The 20,836-nt window shown below is 47.1% G+C and overlaps 1 protein-coding gene across 3 annotated transcripts in view; it reads left to right on the top strand.

Annotated features, from left to right (window-relative positions):
• Positions 1-326: 326 nt before the first annotated feature.
• LSAMP (limbic system associated membrane protein) overlaps positions 327-20,836 on the top strand; it is a gene marked incomplete at both ends in the record, with an annotated part of 319,707 nt that continues 299,197 nt past the window's right edge. For all 3 annotated transcript variants that reach the window (XM_082337973.1, XM_082337975.1, XM_082337974.1), the window contains one exon: positions 327-481. In XM_082337973.1, the coding sequence (XP_082194099.1) occupies positions 327-481 (155 nt within the window). The remainder of the gene's footprint in view (positions 482-20,836) is intronic.

Genomic DNA, 20,836 nt, shown 5'->3' with positions numbered 1-20,836 from the left:
TTATTTTGTTACCTGACTTTTTCCTCTTGCCTTTTTTTTTTCTCCTTCCTTTTTTTGATTGAAGGTTGTGCTAAGACTTTTTTTTTTTTTTTTTTTTTGAAAGCCTTAAAAAAGAAAAGGGGGGGAAAGAAGCCAGCAAGAGACTGAAAAAAGCAAGAGAAAGTGGCAGCTAAGGAGGACTGTGAAATCACCTCCCCTTTCTGGAGCTGTCGATCAGAGCGAGAGTTGTACATTATTATTATTGTTTTTCTTTCTACATCTGTCTACCCACAAACACACGCAGAGAGAGAGACAAGTACAGACAGTGAAACTCGACGAGACCAGCCATGGTAGCAAGGGCTCAGCCTGATCGGAAACAATTACCGCTGGTCCTACTGAGATTGCTTTGCCTTCTCCCTACAGGGCTGCCAGTCCGCAGCGTGGATTTTACCCGAGGTACCGATAACATCACCGTGAGGCAGGGGGACACAGCCATCCTCAGGTAGGGCATTTTGCCAACTTTTCCTTTTCTACGTGTGTATCTATATTTCTTTGTATGCAACGTATATATGTGATGCGATATAGATTCGTGTGTCTATGTCTCTGGGAGAGTGTGTGTTATTTTACCTCTCGAACTGCAGTAGCAGCAGCTGCTACAAGCAAGCTCTGCATGTGTGTTTGTGCTTTAATATAAAAAAATCGCAAAGCTTTTGAAAACCTCTTGCCACCACTCTCCTCTGTGTAGTGCTCTGGATCAAAAGAATTTCAGTGGGGAAAAATCTGTTTGTGTTAGCTAGCTCTCGTGAACGTACATTTTCCACCAGCCCTGCAGTATCAATAGAGAAATCGAAAAAGGATCCAGATGTGCTTGCCAGATGTTCCATCGATCTTCCCATACTTCTTTTTGTACCTATGCAAAAACTTTATCCCTGGTGCTGCCAGAACTCTTGGGCAAGTTCTTTTGGGAAACTCTGGCTTTTAATTTTATTTATTTATTTTTCTGCCCTGAAGGGAGGGGAGATGGATACAGTAGTTGAAAAGGCTGGTGAAAAAATGGTGTAAGAGCTCCGGTATTTATGAAGCTTGTATCTCGTTCACTGTGTTGGTTTCTTTGCAGGGCTAAGTAAACGGGTGTATGCTGTGCCTTCGTGTCTGAGTGGTTGCGATGAGGGTGTCTCTGCACATGAAGCCTTGTTCACAGGCGCTGTTGAGTGTTATATTTCTGTACTCGTCGTACAGGTTTTCTAAAGGTAGTTCTGAGGCTACTGGGGCTTTCAGTTAGGAGCGTCCCAAATAGCTGAAACGCAGTCATCTTTTTTTCCTGTGGGTTTCTCTTTCAAATTCTGCCTTGCTCAACTTACCCGCAGTAACTTCCTTACTGAGGGAAAATTCTGTGCGTGTGAGTGTGTGCACACACTGTGTATTATGGCTATAAAACTACTGGACGTAATTTAAAATAAGTCTGTAAGCTGTATGAGGAGCTGATAGTGCACAAACCCTGAAGCATCAAGGGAGCAATTCCCTAGCAAAGCTAACAGCAGCAGCAAAGTTTTCTTTCTCTGAAATAAATCCTGCTAGATGTCACCAAATGGTCTGCTACATGATCCCCAGTGTCCTGCATCCCTCCCATTTAATGACAGAGGGGTATGTGAGCTAGCAAGATGGGATCAGGGAAGAAGGATGCTAGAAGAGAGAGATGTGTGTGTGTACACGTATCGCTTTTCTCAGCTCCCGTGTGCTGGGTTGTTTTGATCCTGGAATATCTGTTCAGCAGCTTCCATTCCCCAGCTCTCCAGACTTGTTAACTCGCATGTAAGATTTATCCACACGGAGTAATAGGATTTACAGAGTAATTCATCTGCCTTGCATATGCGATGGAAGGGGTTTAGATGCGACATGGTAAACACCTAACAAGGGGTGTTGCCTCTGACTCCCAGCTCCTCTCCTCTCCCTTTCACTCACTAGCAATTCATATATCCTATTAACCCTTTTCTAGTGGTACTCCCAGCTGACTTATCCCATTTTTAAAGGCAGATCACTTCCATCAATCATGTATTTTGGAGGGGCTGCTCAGGCAGATGTTTGCCGGCATATGTTTGGTACATACAGCAGCAGACAAGTCATTAAACTCACTTGCCCAGCCAGGGGTCACTGGATTTCTATTTCCCACTTAACCTTGGAGCTTTTGAGTTTATCTAGGCGCTGTGTGCTAAAGCTGCATTTGCAGCAGAGAGGGCTGAGCGGATGGATGGTGGAGATGGTGCCTGCATGTGCTGCGTGTAAAGCGTTCGTCAGCAAGCTCAACGGGGCTGCATGGGAGAGCAGTTTCAGTGTTTGTGTGGGGAGTGTGTGGCTTGCCAGTGTGATGTCAGGCACTAAAATAAAACACCTGAGTGAGGTGCTCCAGCTGTGTCAGCCAGATGTGTGCCAAGTGACACAGTTTGCAGCAGCGGCACACCACCCGGCCATGTAACTGCTTGCCCCGAGCAATACCGTGTTCCTGGCAGGCTGCGTTTCTGTCAGAAGTGATTGTGGCCGGTGCACAGGCTTTCCTTCCCTCAGCTGCCTTCCTAAGCTCTTTAAGCAGATCTGGCTGGCTATATGCTTTTTGTGTTTCCTAGGAAGAGCAGCCATCTCCCCTCCCTTTCCCTGGGACCAGCCCCAGGTTTCTGGGATGTTTCAGTCCCTCCTTCAGAGGAGAGGCAGAAGCCAGGCTGTGCTGGGAGACAGGACTGCCACATGAGGCTGGAAGGGGTGAGATTTCCCTCTGTCCCGTACACTTTAGGTCCTTCAGGATGACATTTCATTGCCTCAGTTTTAAAGCAAGGGTTGGTTTGCTAGCTTCCCTCTTGCTGTTTTTCCTGCCCCTCCAAAACATAACTCACTTTAAGACAGCCTTGTGTTTGAAAAACTCCCAGCATCTCGCTCTCCCTGCCTATAGATCCTCTAGTGACAATGCAAGGGGAAGAGCTAGATGGGGAAAAACCGTTAGATGATGTATACTAACTGTGCTCAGAGCAGATCTTTACCTCCACAGAGAGATAGGTAAGAGATTTCTATACAAAGATCATATCACCTATCTTTGCTATGCACCTGCTTCAGAGTGAAGAGGACATGTGCAGCGGTGGTTTACCAATGCCCAGTAGCTCCATCCTGTAGCTTGAAGGGAAATGAAAGTGTAGGAGGGAGAAAAAATGATATGCAGTTGGAGAGAATTAAAAGCAATGTACATAGTGATAATATAACTAAAAATATTTTGTTCATGTAAATTGTGATGCAAATCATTCAGCAAAGCACCAAGGACAGGGTACTCTGAAAGATTCTTCTCCTTTGGGGCCTTATACATTTGTATATAGTGTTACACTTGTAGGTGGAAGAATGGGTGGGTGGACTGTTTTATGAAGTGGAGAAAAATAGTTTATTATAAGCCGTAATGTTCCTAAAGGAAGTCAGTCCTCTGGAACTTCATCTATAGCTTGTTACTCAGAATTATTCTGGGAAGTTTGGATATGACTTTTTAAAGCTATGGCATTTAAAATATTCCCTTGCTATGGACTTTAAAAAAAAAATGTTCCTAATTCTATGATGGCTCATCTCCTAAATGACCTGGCAGCAGATTTGATTCATTTGTTGGCCTTGCTGAAGGTTGATGACTTTTAGTGAGTATTTGGCTTGGGGAAGTTAGTCAGGGAACTGTAGAGAAAGAGAATAAAAATAGCTCGTGATAGACTATCCACAGGGAAAAGGGTAATGATTGGCTCCTTAGAGCAAGGCTGAAAAGGGAGGAGGGGTCTGAAAGCTGCAACAGGTGAGAAGGGCTGAGCAGAGCTTCTGGTGTTCGGCCAGCTACAACTACGAGAAGAGAGCAGGATGTTTTAAAGATGACGCTGCAGATCAGAGAGCCTGTCAGACTTGCTAAGGTTTCATTTTTTAACTCTGTCTTCAGCAAGTAAAGAAGGACACTGAACCTTATTTTGAGTATTGAGAGGGAACTGTGTGCTACAATTCCTGCCAATGTTTTGCTTGAAAGATCACAGTCATGAGGTTGTCAGGTTTTGTACGCAACTTCCCTGCTTGATGTTAGGAAAAAAAGAATCTCCGAAAAACAAACACACAAAATACCCCCCAAAACTAATTAAAATGGGAAAAGAAAAAAAAAGCCGCAACCCCAAATCTTCGTTCTGTTTACTTGGCCCCAGCATCCCCTCCCACCTCATTTTCTCTGCAAGTGTTGGGTGAGCAAAGGCAGGGACCCTGTGCCTTCTTTGGCACTTTCAGCCTAGGGAGGGGATGAGAAATAGGAGGACGTTGGCTAAGCGAAGAGCAGCTACTGCAAACTGGGGAGGGAGGGAACTGTTCCTCCATGTTGTGTTTGGCCCTTAAGATGGGTTAGAAGCAAAAGGCAATGGGGTCTATGCCGTGGGATCAGGTACCTGTACGGCGTGTCAGGGGAAAGATCAGCTCCCTCAGGGAACCATCACAGCAGCTCACCCCGAAGTGTCTTTAAAGCACTCTTCTGAGGGTGTCAGTGGGACTTGCAGGTTGCCCAGGGCTTTTAGTAGCCCTGGCAGAAGGGCAGATTTGGCCTTTAGTGACCTCTAAAATGGAGCTCATCACTAGCTGGAACCAAAATGGGGCACATCCCTGTTCCCATCTGCTCAGTTATACCAGTACAAATCCACCAAAGCCCAAGGGCACTGCCAGAAATACCGCTTTTGTCTTTGGGGCAGATTTCTGGGGACTGCTAATAAAGAGGTACAAGTGACTCATGCAGGGCTTAGGTTGCTGAGTGCTGCTCAGATGATGCTCAGCCCGTTGGAGAACTGGGATCTTGCCAAGGCCAGAATCTGGCTCATTGTTCTTGAGTTTTTCCAAGCATCAACTTTTCATCAAGAATTAAATCAATCTGATGCTGATGCACTGATGAAAACCAACATTTAACTGAGTGTGCAATTTCCATTTTTACCAGGTATTTTTAAATAATATAAAGTTTCAGGATGATGGCACGTTTAGGAACTTCCATCCTAATGGGTACTTAGTTTCTTCAAGTTACATGTGTCAAAGGATCAAAGGATGGGCTAGAATCAAATTACCAGCAGCAATGGTAGCGCTGTTGGTGTAATCCTGCAATATAAGCAATTTATGCCATCTCTGTTCTTCGCCTCCCAGTATTTTGCTGATATTCTACGTGTGGAGCTATGCTAGAGGACAAAGGCACCTCAGGCAAAGTAGCAACACAGCATCACAACAAAGTTTATGCCCTATACAGTCATTTTAAAAGAAAAGTGAAAGCTGTTCGGATTACATTTATAATTAGCATATGATTTGTAACAGGGAGCACTGAGCTGAGCCCTTTGCTAGAAATGAGAATAGGCATGTTCAAAGGTATAATGCCACATAATAATACAGCCTTGGCAGTAAAATTGTAACCTTGATTATTAGTAGTGGTGTTGTGGCACTTAAAGGCCACCACTAAGTTGAGGCACCCTTTGTATTAAGTGCCACGCGAGCACGGAGTACGAGAGAGCCCCTCTTCCGCGGGGCGTGCAGGCTATTAGCTGGGACGGGCAGAGGCCGGGGGTGGGCAGGAGGCACCCGGAGGTGAGGGGACTCGCCCAGGGTTGCACAGCAGGGCTCAGGCACACCCAGCCAAGCGACCTCTCCATTAGCTTGGGTTGCCTTTCAGCCCAGCAAATGCGACAGACGAGGTTTCCGTAGTACGTCCTCATCTGCGCTGGTATTGACTACAAGACCCAAACACTCTTCTTTTTCTCCGGTATATGCAAAGCCTTCGTTATCAAATCTAGCGTACGTGTGTCAAGAGGGTAGGCTGGGATCTGTGCAAAAGGGGCTGTACTCTGCTGATACTGTCCTTAAAAAAAAAAAAAAAAAAAAAAAGTATAAATGTGGTAACAGATGATGTTGCAAAACTTCCAGGTCTGGCAGCAGATGGTGCCATTATATGAAGGCACACATAGATATGTGAGTGTGCGTGCATACATATGATAAAGGAAATTGCAATATGTGTATGGTCAGAGGCTGGTGATTATCATCTCTCCTTATACGCACACATGTATACACACAATATTTACATATGGCGTGCCCAGTAGTGAGCGGGGCCTTTGTGATACTGCGTTTTCTGCAAAGTGGGACTAACCCATCTCAAGCAAAGGTGGAATGGAAATTAGAAAAGGAAAGGCTTGCTCTTTGGTGAAATTATGTATGTTTAGTAACACTGTATGTATAATTTGCATTCAGAAAGATGGAGGAGGAGAGACAGTATCAGACTGTATGGCTTTAACCTCCTCCCCTGAGTCTGCATACACACTTCAGTTTGCAGCTAAGTACCATATGTTCTCCTACTTAGTTGGCATTAAAATTTATATAGTAGTACGTGTTACCTGGAGTGTCTCGGAGTCGGTACCTCTTCCACCCCGCTCTCTTCCCCAGCAGGCCATGAGGAAAGACCTAGTCTTAAAATAGCTCATAGTTACTGGAATTTGCCATCTCATAACTATAAGTTTTCAAAATATATATTACATGTACCTGCCCTTTATATCCAGACCCACAGGCATCTGATTCTGACAGAGCTGCAGGGCCACAGCTCACCGCTGATGCAGCGGCAGGGCTTCAGCAGGCTTACTGCGAGGCTGAATATAGCCATTTTCATTGAAGGTACCTAGTTTTGTTGTCTATCAAAATTCACTCTGGCTTGTGCGAACTCATGCTCTGCAATGAGTGCAATGGAGGGCACAAAGGTGAAGTCAGGAATTTACTGAGTTTTCTTTTACTCTTCTCTTGCTGAAGAAGAAATGAATGTCATTTTCAGCTGAATCTGACACCAAAGCATTTGCTTCAGGCTTCAGGCACATCTAACGTGTCTGGTTTTATGGTAAGTAATGGGAACTAATAACGATGAGTTTCACCTCTGCCTAGAAAACAGCTATTTCAAAATAATCTGAACAGCCACTGTCCCCCATGCATGTATACTTCTGCAGATTTTTATTAGGAGCAACTCGGTTGTGTGGGAGAGGCTGGCTGTGACCCCAGAGTGCCCCTACTGTGCTCAGCCCCGTGCAAAGAGAGGAGAAATAGCCCTGCTGCAGCTCTATTGATTTCGCTGGGGTTGGGCTTTTTTGGTCAGAGCTAACTTGATGGAATTAAGCCCACTCAGACTGGGCTGGAGTTCAACAGATATTTTGTAATAACACACCTGCATGAGGTTTGAGGGGTGCGTGCTTGCACGTGCGTGTGCGCAAATGTGTCTTTCCCTACGTTTGTTCCTGTTTAAAAATGGAAAGTGTTTTCTTGTGTGCAGTAGTACAAATGTTCATATACTTCGTACAGTTGCAAGTGTTTTATCGGTGAGAGGCAGCGCTGCCCAATGGACAGGATAACAGGCTGCTTGCTTGGAGGGCGGTGTGACTTTTTCTGACTCCCGGGCCTCGGTAACCATCACGAATGCTGGAAGTGTCCTTCGCTTCACTGTTCCTCAGTTGCTAGAGCTGTGAAGGAAAAAAGCAGCAAGCAAACAGAATATTGCATCTTCCTCTTCTGAGGCTCAGTGATTAATACTGCGGTAGATCTGGCAACCACTTTCACCACTAAAATTTGCATTTCTGTGTCAGAGGGAAGTAGTGAAAGCTTCCGAAGAGCAGGGAGGCTTGTCCTTCACACACACCCTCCCACTCTCTGGTGAGAGGTGGGACATGCCTGAGTGGTTTCTCTTCACAGGTGCTCTCCCTAAGCACCAACCCCTGTGCTGTGCAGTTGTGAAATGAGATAGGGGTGGTCACACAGCTGTGCAGCAGACTCACAGAGCCACTGCAGCCACCCCTCGCAGGGACGTCAGGGTGACCGTGTTGGAGACGCACCACCGTCATTGCCCCTAATGTGGTGTGACTCAGTGTATCAGTGACAACAGTGTCTCATCAAGGGTGGTGATGGTGCTTTTCCAGTGTAGGAACCCAGGGATGCCCTAACTGGGAACCCGACAGTACCTGCATGGCAGCTACCTCAGCTCTCTGCTTTCTCGCTCCCTCCATCCCATGCTGGTTGTCCACCCTCACACGAGGCTGGGCAAGGGAGACCATGACTCAGAGCTGCATGTCCGTTCACTTTTCGTGCCTCGCTGTGCAAACAAAACCCATGTTGAAATCCACTGGCAGGCAGCATCCATGACTTTGAATAGTAAATACAAATCTCTCCCTCTCCCTCTCTGTGTGTCTCTCTCTCTGTTATTAAGCTGACAGGCACTTAGCCAATTATCCAGTCGTCGTCTCAGCTGTATTTATGGAGGAGGAAGAGACACCGCACACAACTCTTGTCTTCAGGGCTTCAGCTGAGTCTCCCTTGTGTGCTGTAGCATTTTCCCTTGTGTGAGCTGCTTAGGATGCTCAGGGAAAGAAACCAATGAAGGGGATGAGTTGAGGAGAGGGAGGGGGAAGCGGAGGGGAGGAAAGGGGTCTGCTCCCCCAGACCAGGCGCGCGCCAGAGCTGTCATTGTTTGCCATTGTTTTTGTGTTTAAATTTGGCAGAGCGCGCGTGCCTTTGTTGTGTAAGGTTGCGGTGGATGGGGAATGCGATGGCCGCGAGTACTTGCAAAATCGTTTTGGCTGTAACGGGGCCAAGCGTCAGGAACTATGCAGCAGCAGGCTGTAAGTCTGTGCCTTAAAGTAAGGGGGCCACGTGTACTTGGGGACACAGTGTGAATCTGTGACTTGGAGCCAAGAGGCACCCCTAATCCCTGATGCAGTATCGCACCTAGAACACATAGCCTGTGCTGGCTGAAGTGTTTACTCCAAACAGCAAATTTTAGGCAAATAGCACTGAAGTGTTCTGTGAATATTTTCATGAATGTTAAAAATGAATTCACTTGGCTGCAGCTGTGCTTCCTTTGTGTGTGTGCATGTGCATCTTTTTTTCTCTCCCCCTTGTGAATAATCCGAGTGGATGAGTTTTCCTTGCCCTGGCGTTCATGGACAGAACATTTTAAACAGGTTCATAGCTGAGCAAACAAGGCTCTAGCTGCAACTTCTGCAGCTGAAAATCCCTGGCTGTACAGATTTGCAGGCATGTGCCCCTACCTTCCCCCCAGACACCAACTTTGTGCATTCACCTGTGGTGCTCGATATATATTTATATAGGATGCTGCTTGGGGAGCACTGGACACAGTTCTTACAACCCCTCATCAGAGCCCAGGCATAAAAGCAGTCGAACAAGTGAGACATGGAGCTGATCACAGCTTGAGCCACAATAATTTATGTGCATGTGACAAGAGAAAATTACCTTTAAACTCTGCACCCAACCAATCAATCTTGCAGCAGCCTGTTTTTGCTAAGAAAGGTGCCTCAGGCCAAGCCTATCAAGCTCAGAAAAAGAAAGGTTAAAATGTTCTAACATCATTATCTATTTCTTTTCCTTTGGAGGAGAGGAGCCACAGTGACAAAGCCTAGCTGACTCCTTCACACCAGCTCCTTCGTAGCGAGCTCCATTCCCACCCCCAGCCCAGATTCCCAACAGGAGTCAGCAGGAATTTGTCCATGGTCAAGCCCAGTGTTCGTCTCATCAGGGAATAGAAAGAAGGGCACCTGACAGTGGGGACCAGGCATAAATAAGCATGCTGGAATTGCAAAATGCTCAAGAAGGGAGAAAAATATCAAGGTAGCAACCCTACTGAGGGCTGCAGGTAGCACAGGGATGTTAGGAAACCCCCATCTGTTCCAGGGTGTCCTCTGAGCTTGGAGGAAAAGTGGGATTCAGGGAGTGATTACTCTCTGAAAAAATATTGTCTCCTCTCTGCCAAATACAATATAATATGATCCTTAGTCTCCCTCCCTGCAGCTATAGAGCAGGGAGCCTGCGCCAGCTGAGGCAGTTGTTTACTGGGGCTTTGTGGGAGAAGGGGCATTTGAGCCCCTCTCCTCATATAAGTAGGGGCATGTGTGAGCTGTGATTCAGCACCTGTTTGTGCCTTCAGAGCAGGCAGGTTTATTAGCAGTCCTCTCGAGTCAAAGGACGGGGGAGGTTTTAAGCTGGTGGAAGAAGATGGGGAGGGGGACCGCTGCAGCCCACCCTCCTCCATTTCCTGGCTGCCGCTGCCTTGGCCTTCAGCACGCTGGTTACACAGGGATGGTCCTTCCACAGCCCCCTGCCATTTCTCAGGCAGTCTCTGTCCCCCGCGTCCAGCTCCGCAGGCTGGCTCTGCAGGCTTATCCTGGCTGCCCCCACTTAGCAAGGCGCTCGTTCCTGACAGCGGGGTGAGGACCTCGGAGCCCCCCAGCTTACCAGGCACCCACACCCTTCTCCCCTCTCGTGGGGACATCTCCGACCACCACCTCTTTGCTCCCTGAGCAGCAGAACCTACAGGGACTTCATGACCCCGGTGCTCAACCCCAGCCACAGCAGATCACTCCTCTTCTTTTTAAGTAACCCCTTTTGGATGCACTGGCTAACTTTCCCTAGCTAGTCACTGCTATCACCACCTAGTTATCCCGTGCCACCGACCATCGGGGTGGCTGGCAGCACTGCAGAGAGGCAATCAGGGCTGGAGCAAACGTGAGGGAGCAAGCTGCTTTCCAGAGCCCTTTGAGATGCCGTGGAAAAATGACACACACATCCGCACAGTTGCTGGCACGCACCCGCACAGGCGTTATTTGTCTGTTTCTTGGATTACGCCGCTATTTAATTGAAATCAGTCCTGGGTGTAGTGGAACTGATATGGGGGTGCTGGCTCTGTGCTCAGACAGGCCTTATGTGTGCAAGTGAGTACTATGTGAATAGCTGACTTGGGGTTCTGTGAACAACAGACGTTGTGATAAGAAGCTAACGAAATGCAGGCCCCTTGTAGTGACTTTCCCCCTCAACTTTCCCACTAATGGTGGTTGTCTGAAATGAATCAACTTGTTGATGAGGGGTATGGATAGGGGCAGGCTCTGGGTAGTACTGGCCTCATGTTTATTACAAAAAAAAAAAAAAAAAAAAAAAAGGACGGAAAGCATAAAGAAGTACGCATAGTCAGATTGCCTTTCTCACCTGTACGCTACATAAGGCAGCCATGGTTTTGGGCAGTGAACAGTTCAGGGCAGCATATGGGGGCAGTACCCCTTCAAGTGTGCTAAATGTGGGCAGCAGTAATAGGAGATCCCATCCTAATGAGGAACAGAAAAGGAGTTACCTCCGTCATCAGCTAGACCCACCCCTAGGGCCTGTTGTTATTATACCTACTGCTGAGACTTGGAGTGTGCCCAAAGCCTTCGAGTTGTGCACATGCTGTACCTTATCTGCCTTCCCTCCACTGCCATCCTGGGCTGTCTCTTGCCAGCAAGGGAAGGGGAGAGTACATTTGCAGAGATTTGTCTGCTGAGAGAGAAAGGATGGATAAGTTCATCAGAGAGACAGAGCTGAAATCTCTTTCTCCCGTCTTCCCTCTCGCAAATCGCACCCAGCTCCCTCCGCTTGGCACACTCCTGTATCCAGCCTGCCGCCTTGCTCAATGAAGTTGTCTGTCACATCTCTTCCTTGCCTCTCCATCTCCTCCCTCCCTCCTTTGCTTTCTCTCTCTGTCTCAAACCATCTCCTCCTCACCCTTCACCCCTCCCCAACATGTCCTTATTCCTGACTCCAGCCCCTTCCCCCTCTTCCTTTTCTTTCTCTCTTTTTGCTCAGCTCTGATCTCCTTCAAATTTCCCTTCCTTCTGGACCTGGGAGCAAGAATGAGGGGCTGGGGGAAAAGCAGAGAAGGATGGGGGAGCACCATAGTGACTGCAGTGCCCTGGCTCTTCTGCTGTAGATGACAGAGCAGGCTCTGAGCTCTCTCGTTGGGCACGGCCACTCAATCAGCGCTTTGTATTCAGGCTGGGCCTGCAGAGTATTCCCAGTGTATTTATTTTCTGTTCCTACACAGAATGCCCGGTGCCTATTTGTCCTGAGAGCTCATAGGAAGGGGTGTGTGTGGGAGGGCTAGTAAGAAGTGGGGGCTGCATTACCAGTAAAGCTCTTTCTCTTCCTAGCAGGAATGTCGCTGGATGCCTTTTGCATCCCAGTGATCTGCTTCTCCTGCTTTCAATTCCAGCCCAAGTTGGAAAGAGAGTGAAAGGAGAGCCCATTCATTGATGAGGTGCTTGACAGGCAAGAGCTGAGGCTGCAGGCTGGTGCGAAAGCCACCTTGCTTCTGTCAGCAGAGGAACGTGCTGCAGTGCTTCCTCGGTGTGTTGTGATGCTACTGCTGGAAGTTGGAAGGGGGCAGCTGGGGGGTTTTTCCCCCTCTGTCGTAGCGCTTTCTTGGGTGAGAAGCTTGACATTCCTGCATGATGCTGACGTGGGGTGACACAGATCAGTGCTGGGGTGCAGATGTCAGATTCTCTCGTGCAGGTGGCAAAGAAGGCAGACACATTCAAAAGACACTGGTGGTGCAATGTTATGGAAAGTCCTCAGTGTTCAAAGTGCCAGACCTTTCTGACCTTGAAAAAAAGCAGCAGGTCTTTAGCTCATGAGTTAGGATCATTTCAGACAGGAGAGGCTTTCCAGGAACTCTGGAGACAGCCCCGCATGTTTCGCATGGAATCATAAAATGCTACAGAAAACTAAAGCCAGCTGCTGGTACTGTAGCAAGGATGCTCCTCAGTGCTGGTCACTCTTTGTTATCCTCCTCTTGTATTTACTTTTTATGAGCCTGGGACTCTGAAGCCTTGGTGAAAATGCACACATCCTGGCTGCTTTTACACCTAAGGGAAACCTGAGATTGGCATCCATAATCAGGACCAGAAGGTGCTGCAGGCAATCTGTCTTCCTAGCACTGCATTAAACCCATTTTAGTTCTTTCAGCTAAATATCAAATTATCTGTCCACCCACACATCCTCCCCACTGCATCAACTGTGCTTAGTGATGGGCCATCTGTAGGACTTTTACCCGGACAAGGGGGTCCACAGGGGTTCTTGCGTAACATGCTTCATGCGTATTCATTGGCCTTTAGAGTGGCATTTCTTCCCTTCCTATTCTCCTGGCTGGTCTCCAGTACTGGCGATGAGTCAGAGGCGTGCAGGTCTATCCATTTGAAAAGTGTGTCCCAAGGTGGAGAAGCACGTGCAGCTTTCTTCTTACCTGAGTTGGGAAGTGGTGCTTAAATGCAGGCCAGGTGGGTCAAGGACCTTGGACATAGTCAGATCAGTTAGCCTTTTAAATACCTTTTTTTTTTTTTATTCCTCAGCTGGAGCTCAAAGTGGAAGCAGCATCCAGCTCCCAGAGAAGAGAGAAGGAAGGGCATACAGCAGATTTTACAGCATCATTCAGTGTCTTACTGGATGCCACATTGTGTTCTTCTCTAGCTGTGTCTCTGCTCTGGGGGTAGTGTTGCCTGCTTCCTGATCACTGTATACACGAAGTAGAGTCCTGTGTCTATTTGGGGTACTTTATGTTTCTAGGGAGATGTGAACCGGTTGGATGTAGTCCAGAAGAGAGCAGTGGGAACGATCAGAAGTCTAAACAGCATAGTCGGAGAGGAGAGATGGGTGGAAACGGGGCTGTTGGGCCTAAAGAAGAGAGGACTAAGCGTGAGATATGAATAACAGCATGCAGGTACATATGATACAAAAGAAAGGAATGATCTCTTCTGCAGGAGAAGACAAGGAGGAATGGTTTAAGACTGCAGCAAGAGAGACAGGCTGAATGTCAGTAAGAACTCTGCAACAGTAAAGACAGCAAAACATTGAATCAAATTGCCTTGGGAGGCTGTGTAGCTCCATCACTGGAGGGCTTTAAGGACAGACTAGACGTGTACGAGGAGTGACAGATGCCACAAATGACGAAGTAGAGCTGATCCATCCTTCACAGAGAAGAACAGACTACTAGATGGTTCCTTTGGGTCTATTCCACCTCTGCTTCTTGATTCTGTGCAGCCTTCAGGCTCAGAGAATGGCAGGATCATGGGCAGAAACACAGCTGAAAGGTTCAGAGAAGTGCCTTAGCAAGGAGCCAAATGAGCCTGGCCAGGAGGTCCTTACCCATTTCTTCTGCTGCGGCTGCCCTTCTCCCTTCCATCCCAGGAGCGTGGTGTGCTCCAAGGAATCTGTAGTCAGTGCCACTCTAGTCCAAGCATGTGACAACATATCTGGCAAACAGAAGTAGGAATCAGTGTTAAGACTATCCCTAAAACCGATTTTCTTTCAGAGGAACTCAGATCTTTTTCTCATCTGCTGCCTTTGGAGGGCCACAGAACCTAGAGGATGTTTTACCACAAGTGTGATAGGAAAAACAAGTTGAAGGCTCAGTGTTTTATCCTGGGAAAGTTTGATGATGTTGCTGAATGTTCACCTCATGAGGCTTTGTCAGCACGTTCTGCTAATGAAATGTCACGTTTCCCTGGTGTGACATCACCTTGTGCATTGGGATATGAGCCCATGAGAATCAAGGTCTGCCTGAGAGGTGGATGTGGTACAGTGCATGAGTGCTGCTGGGGCTTTTCACCACCGGTGGGGGGTGGCATGTGGCGTAACACACAAAGCGGGGCAGGCAGCAAGCCTTGCAATCACGGAGTGTCATGCCTTAAGCAGTGAATTGGGTGACTTACAGGGACATATGTAGCAACCAGAAAACTCCAGTGCAGCGAGGATGCAGGGGAGGGTAGAGAAAGGATGTTTTAGGAGGGTGAGGAGCAAGTTAAGAGAGGAAAAGCTGTTTTGGGGAAGGGGAAAAGAGCCTGCTGTAAAGTTTGGATGAATGTGTTTGGTCTTAATCTTTCTCTGACTGTAGTGACCCAGGCCGTTGCTAACCTGGCCAGGCAAGCTGCCAGAGGCTGTCTCCATTGCTCACCCTTCGTCCACTCTCATCCTGTCTCCAACTCATGTTTTCTTGTCAGCATTTCTCTCCTACAGATCGATTCTTCCTTGGCTCATCCCAGTGATTTTAAGCATAGAGAGAAACTTCCTCTTGGCGGTGAGAGATAATCAAGCTGAATATTACCCATCTCTGAAGTGCAGGCAGTCCGTGAGCAGAGCCAAAGTCAATATCTTGGCAGATGTTGCCTTGCATTGATTTATCTTCTCCTGGAGCAGGGTGGATGGCCTCGAAGAAGGCAGCACGGTCACCTGGCCAAGCCCCAAAACATTTGCAGGCTACATTAGCTTGCCTGATTTGGTCTCAAGAAGCTGCTCTCCTCAGTATCTGGGGGTAGAAGAGCATGGTGCCAAACTCACAAATCCCATCTTCACTCCTGTGTTCATGTGGGTGTTACCTCTTGTGCCGAGACAGATCCTGGGCTCAGAGCACTGGCTCACGGTGCTGAGCTAAGCCAGCCTCATTTACTGGCTTAATGGAGCAAGGAAACAATTGTCTGTGCTGCTGCTGGGGCAGGGGAGAGGAGCAGGAGACCAGTGCTCCAGAGGGGCCTTGCAGCATGGCGGTTTCCCCTTGCAGGGAACCTGGATGTGTCAGACGGGGAAGCAAAGGGAGAGGAAACTTCAGTGTGAGCAGGGAGGGAGCAGCAGGAGTCGCGGAGATGGGCAGGGCCCCTCTTCAAGTCAGAGGAATTATAGCCAGGGGATTGCTGTTCAGGACAGGGTGGGAGGAAGGGGGGCTGCTTGCAGACAGAGGGGTGGTGGTGGAGGCAGGCTGTGGGGGAACGAGTTGCCAGGCAGGAGGACCAAGTCAGAGTGCTGTTCCTGAGCTTTGCCTTGTCAGGACAAGCAGACAAAGGTGTGTGATACTACCTGTATAGAGTTCCAGTTCCCAGCTCCCTAGCATAATGCACTTTCTGTTTTCAAAGACCCCTGAGCTCTCCTCCTGCGTCTGGGAGCTCCAGGTTTGGCTCTGGCAGGAAAGGGCCTCCAGCAGAGTAGGCAGGGGGCTTTGCGAAACCGCAGCTAAAGAGAAACCATCTGTATGATCTCAAGTAACAGACACTCGCATGCAAAACCCGTCTCTTTTGGCACAATCCCCTTCCCCTCAGCCCCTTTCCCCAGCCCCTCATCAACACAGCCCTGGCTGAGCCCTTCACAGCTCCTCTCTACCAACCCTGCTGCTTTCACACTGTAGCAGTGGGCACTGCACGGATACATATGCAACATCTCCAGTTCTGCAGTCTCCCCGAGGGCTTGGACAGATGCTGATTGTCTTCATGCCCAGTTGGGGACAGCAGGAATTTTTATAAATAGCATCAGTTCCTTGTGTGACAAAGAGAAAACTTTCCCCTAGAAGTCCATCCTTCTGCTCCCAGGACTCGCCAGGAGGTCTCTTAAATGTCACAGTACGTTTGCAGCAGATAGTACCTCTGGAGGCTTCCTGTGGGTTCAGGTCTTGAACTAGACGGAAAGTGGAACAAGTTTGCTGAATCTTTCCTCGCAACCTAATTCTTTCTGCCTGTCCTCATCATTTTTGTGTGAACGGTACTTTCTGTTCAGAAGGGGCTTGGGACTGAAATAGGAGAACCTGCAGAAGCAAGCACTGATGCATGAGCGTGATGTTCTGGGGAAAGAAATAGGTCCGGAGCAGTGGAAAGGGTGTCGGGGTACAGGGGCAGAGCCCTAGGTTGGGAGAGCTGAGGGGGTGGCTGCCATAACTATCACACGAGACAGGTGCATTAAGAGCAAGCAAACATTTCTACAAAAAAGTAATGTGTTTTTCTAGGACTAAAGGTTTCTTCTCCTGCTCCCCTCTGGGGCTGATTTGCTTCTGCAGGAATACATACTGCATAGAGGAGCCAAAAGCAACCCGTTTAGAGGCACAGCTGTTCATCCCCCCTCTCCCCTGCTCCCTGCCCACAGGCAGAGAGTAGCGTGTAACACCTGTGGGCAGATGAAGCCCTTTCCATCTCCCTAGCTGACACCAGGGTCCATCCTGCTGACAGCAGCCCGACATCTTCTGCTGCAGCACCATTTCAGCCTTAGGCACTGCTTGCTGCTGCTGGGGCTCGCGTTTGCATCAGCAAATGTTCCTTCGCTGAGGGTTTGTGGCTACAGGGGCTGCGCTGTGCTTGCCAGCTGAAGATCTCCCCGCAGGCATTGCAGGGAGAGGCCCTGGTGGTATATGCACAGTGATATTTAAATTAAAATTGCTCATATGAGATTCAAGGAGTAATAGCGAACAGTACCAAGAGTTGGATGTTCTCCACCTCACGTGTGCCTCCCAGCAGCTCCCTAGTGCCTCATGGAGGCCCAGTTTGGACTGCCGTTGTACCATATATTATGCTGTCGGCCTCCATTTGTGATTTCTGCCCTGTCCTTGCTTGTTCTTTGGTTTCCTTTGTGTTTATTATTCTAATTTATTGAGTTACCTGGAGTGTTTTCACAGACACCAAGGCTGCTTTGCAGAAATTAATGATTGTGCATTCTGCTTGGTGATGCCTCATGTAGACTTTGCTTTTATGTGATGGAGCCTAAAATATGCTCAGAGAAAATGAAAATGTTAACCTCTATTAAAAGCGTACATAGATAAGTTGTTGTCAGATCTATGCCAGAGCACATGGAATTACTTTGAGATTATTTAGCTCAGTAGTCCCTGCCATTTCTGAATCTTAAAGTATTTTAATTAATTTCCGCGTTGAGACAAGTCACTGTTAGTCTCCCCATTTGGCAGTGTGAGAAACTGGGGCTCAAAAAGGAGATTTGTCTCAGCAAATTAGTGGCTGGACACAGGTGATCAAAATCTTGGCAGGCTGCAACCCCAGTTTATAGGTCCTGCTCCGAGCTGTGCTCCCTAACTGGCTGCTGGACCAGGATATTGCACGGATGTCTCCTAACAAAATGGAAAAGCAGGAGATCGTCTCTTCTCAGTTGTGGTCAGAAAGGCCAGAGCTTGCAGTTCCAGTGCAGTGGAAATGAAGCTGTGTGCAGGGAGCACTCAGCGTCTTTCGTGTTCCCAAGAAAATCAGTGCTTGTACCTTAGTTTCCCTCTCTGTGAAATGGAGATTCTGGTCCAGAGAATGAGCATCCTGGTAAAGGAGGAACCTATGTTTATGCATCTCTGTAAAGGAGGGAAGAAAGTTGAGAACATAAGCCTACAGAGAGCAGTGCAAAGTGTTTTGTTGGATTTAGACGTACTTATTTGCTTTTCTGGAAAGGAGTAAAGCAGGATATCCAAAACGGTGGTTACAAAGTGTGTAACAACTCACTGGGCTCTGTTGGGAAGACGTAGATGGGGTCATAGGAAATGACAGACCTGTAAATCTCAAAGCTATGTCTGTGGCAGGTCTTTCAGGGACTGATATTGTAAATCTGTTGAAACAAGCTGTCTATTCCCTAAAAGTTTACTGAGAATGAGTGTGTTCCCTGACGGTCAATGCCAGATCCAGCATTTTGTGGAGATCACTCAGAGTCACTATGGGTGACATGATATGGGGGGGAATTTTTAGCTGCTGGGACACAAGCCATCTGAAAGGGAAATTTCTTTTCAGGTCCTTCATAAGCTCGTTAAAACAGATAGGATGATCACTTTTCTCTTTCCTGAACACTTAAAAACCCTTAAGAGAGAGTGCTTTTCAAACCGACTCTTGTTTAGCATATATGAATTTCCTCACAAACAGAAGAATTTAAGAAACAGCAGATGATAGCAGAACCCTTTTACATCAATATCTTGCATTTTTTAATTTGCATTATATAAGAAAATATAAAACCCTCCTAAGTGGGCAAATATGCAAATTAACTTGCTGATAGGAGAAATTTCTGTGTCCTGGACAGATTGTTTCCTGCTTGTCATCTGAAGCAAGAGGACTGATATCACTGATGTTGGGGGGGAAGGGTCGTGAGGAGGGGTCTTCCCACTGTGTATAAAGTGACCATCGATATTCTTGCAGTTCACGTAACTGTCTTGTACTCCTTTTAGGGATAGCGTTTGGCCTGCATAATACCTTGTGGCAGTGAGTTCCACACGTTATTGCACATAGTAGGAAAGAAGCAAATCCTATCCAGCCTCAAATGAGTAGCGTTCCAGTTGTACGGGATGCTCCCTAGCTTTATCAGGGTGTTTGCCTTTGCAGTACTCTCCGTTATTTTATAGATCCCTATGCTATCTACCCTGATTTGTTTCTTCTCTAAAGCAAAAAGTCCCAGTGTTTTCAATCTCCCTTCTTAACAGAAATTTTGCTAGGCCTCTAACTCATTGCTGTCACCTGTCCCTGAACCCCTTTCATTTCTGTTGCATCTTTTGCAGATAGGATGACCTGATGTGGAACATTGTATTGCAGCGCAGTACTGCATTTGGCCTCATTTTTTCTCTTTGTCTCAGTGCATCCTATCTTTATGTTTGGGCTTTCGCCTGTTCTGAACTGATGATTTTAATGAGTTTGCCATACATGCATCTTTATTTCTGAACAATTGCAGTTAATTTAGAAGCCAACAAGGTAACTCGGATAATTCCTTCTAGAACGTGCATCACCCGGCATCACGTGCCTGGTCAGTGCTCCTGCTTAAGACAGCGGATAGCCCAGCAGAATGCCTTTTTCTCAGTCATTCGTAAACTGAGTCAATGTGCTGCTCATCTGCGTTCTTGTTTTACAGAGTCATGCTCTACTTTTTTTTCTTAAAATTCATTGTTTCCTAAAGCGGTCTTATTGCCTTCCCTGGAATATTTGAGGTGAGGCATCGCATCTGGTAATGATGCAAGAACACACCCACGGAGGGGTCGCTGTGCTCTGCTCATCACTCAAGCACAGTCACTTCTGAGGCGGAACCCTGCAGTTAGCAAACAGCAAACAGCAGCAGGTTTAAAACAAGAAGTGGTGAAAGAAGAAAGTATCCAGTTGGAACTGCAAAGGGAGTTTGGGAAGGCAGATTGTGATTAGACTCATTGGAATTCAGACAGGACTACTGTCTTTGCACCCAACGCTTTTGAAAAGCATCAAGCCATCTTTGATTATAAGCAGTCTTCTTATTTATAATCGTATCATACAAAAGTTGTTGCCCAAGGAACATACCGTCTCCAATATTTAGTCTTATGAGGATAGAAGATACTAAGTAGTACCTTTTAGTAGAGGAAAACCAAAGCCACCTGATGAAAACCTTTGTGAAACCCATCCTCCTGCTGCGCTAGAACACAGTAACATCCCCAGAACTCTGCCGTTCTGTGCGCTGTTCGAATGAAACGCTTTTCAGTGTCTTTCAAAGGTTATTAAATTATTTTTTACAGGTGAAGAAGCAGGAGGAAAAGTATTCAGATGGGAAGAAATGGGCATGGAGACTGGTGAATGAGATGTAGCCATAGAAATCAGAGCTAAAAACGGAGAAATATTAACAAGCACTCCCTTAGAGCAAACTCTTTGGGGCTTGCCTGTTACTTGGTTACTTACTAGTTCATTGTAATTATTTCAGTTGAACTTTATTTGAGCTATGTTATTTCATATAGAACAAGAAATCCTTTTGCCTCATAACAAACTTAAACCACGTGACTGACCTCAATTCCCACAAGAGCCCACTGGAGAGTACAAATGTGCAAATGAAAAGCATTTGCACAGAATACAGGAAAACTGCTTGGTGTGGTTTTGACCCGAAATATGCTCTAATAAGGTGCTGGTAGCGAAGGCTGAGATCACATGATACTCAACACAAATCCAGCAGTGAATAGTTTATTTGCTATTATTTTTCCCCTAATTAAATTAGGGGAGGAAAAAAACCTTGGCATTCTGTGATTCTGAAGAACAGAAAATCCAGGTATGTCTCTGTAGTAAGAGCCCCTGGTGTTTTCAGTCTCCTTCTAGCAGTAATTCCAGCCTCGTGTGTGTTTAGTACAGCCTGTTGGGATATACTTTCCAAAATCTTTGGAGTGGATGGGGATATGCCTGCTATTAGGACGTGAAACATAAAATCTGCTTGATTGATAATAGTGGCAGACTCCAAGGTCCTCTCTGCCCTTCTAGGAAGAAATCAATCC

Source organism: Platalea leucorodia (genome assembly GCF_965183815.1).
Source record: "Platalea leucorodia genome assembly, chromosome: 2".
Lineage (NCBI taxonomy): Eukaryota > Metazoa > Chordata > Aves > Pelecaniformes > Threskiornithidae > Platalea > Platalea leucorodia.
The sequence above is the reverse complement of the archived record's forward strand: the minus strand, read 5'-3'. Positions and strand labels throughout refer to the sequence as shown.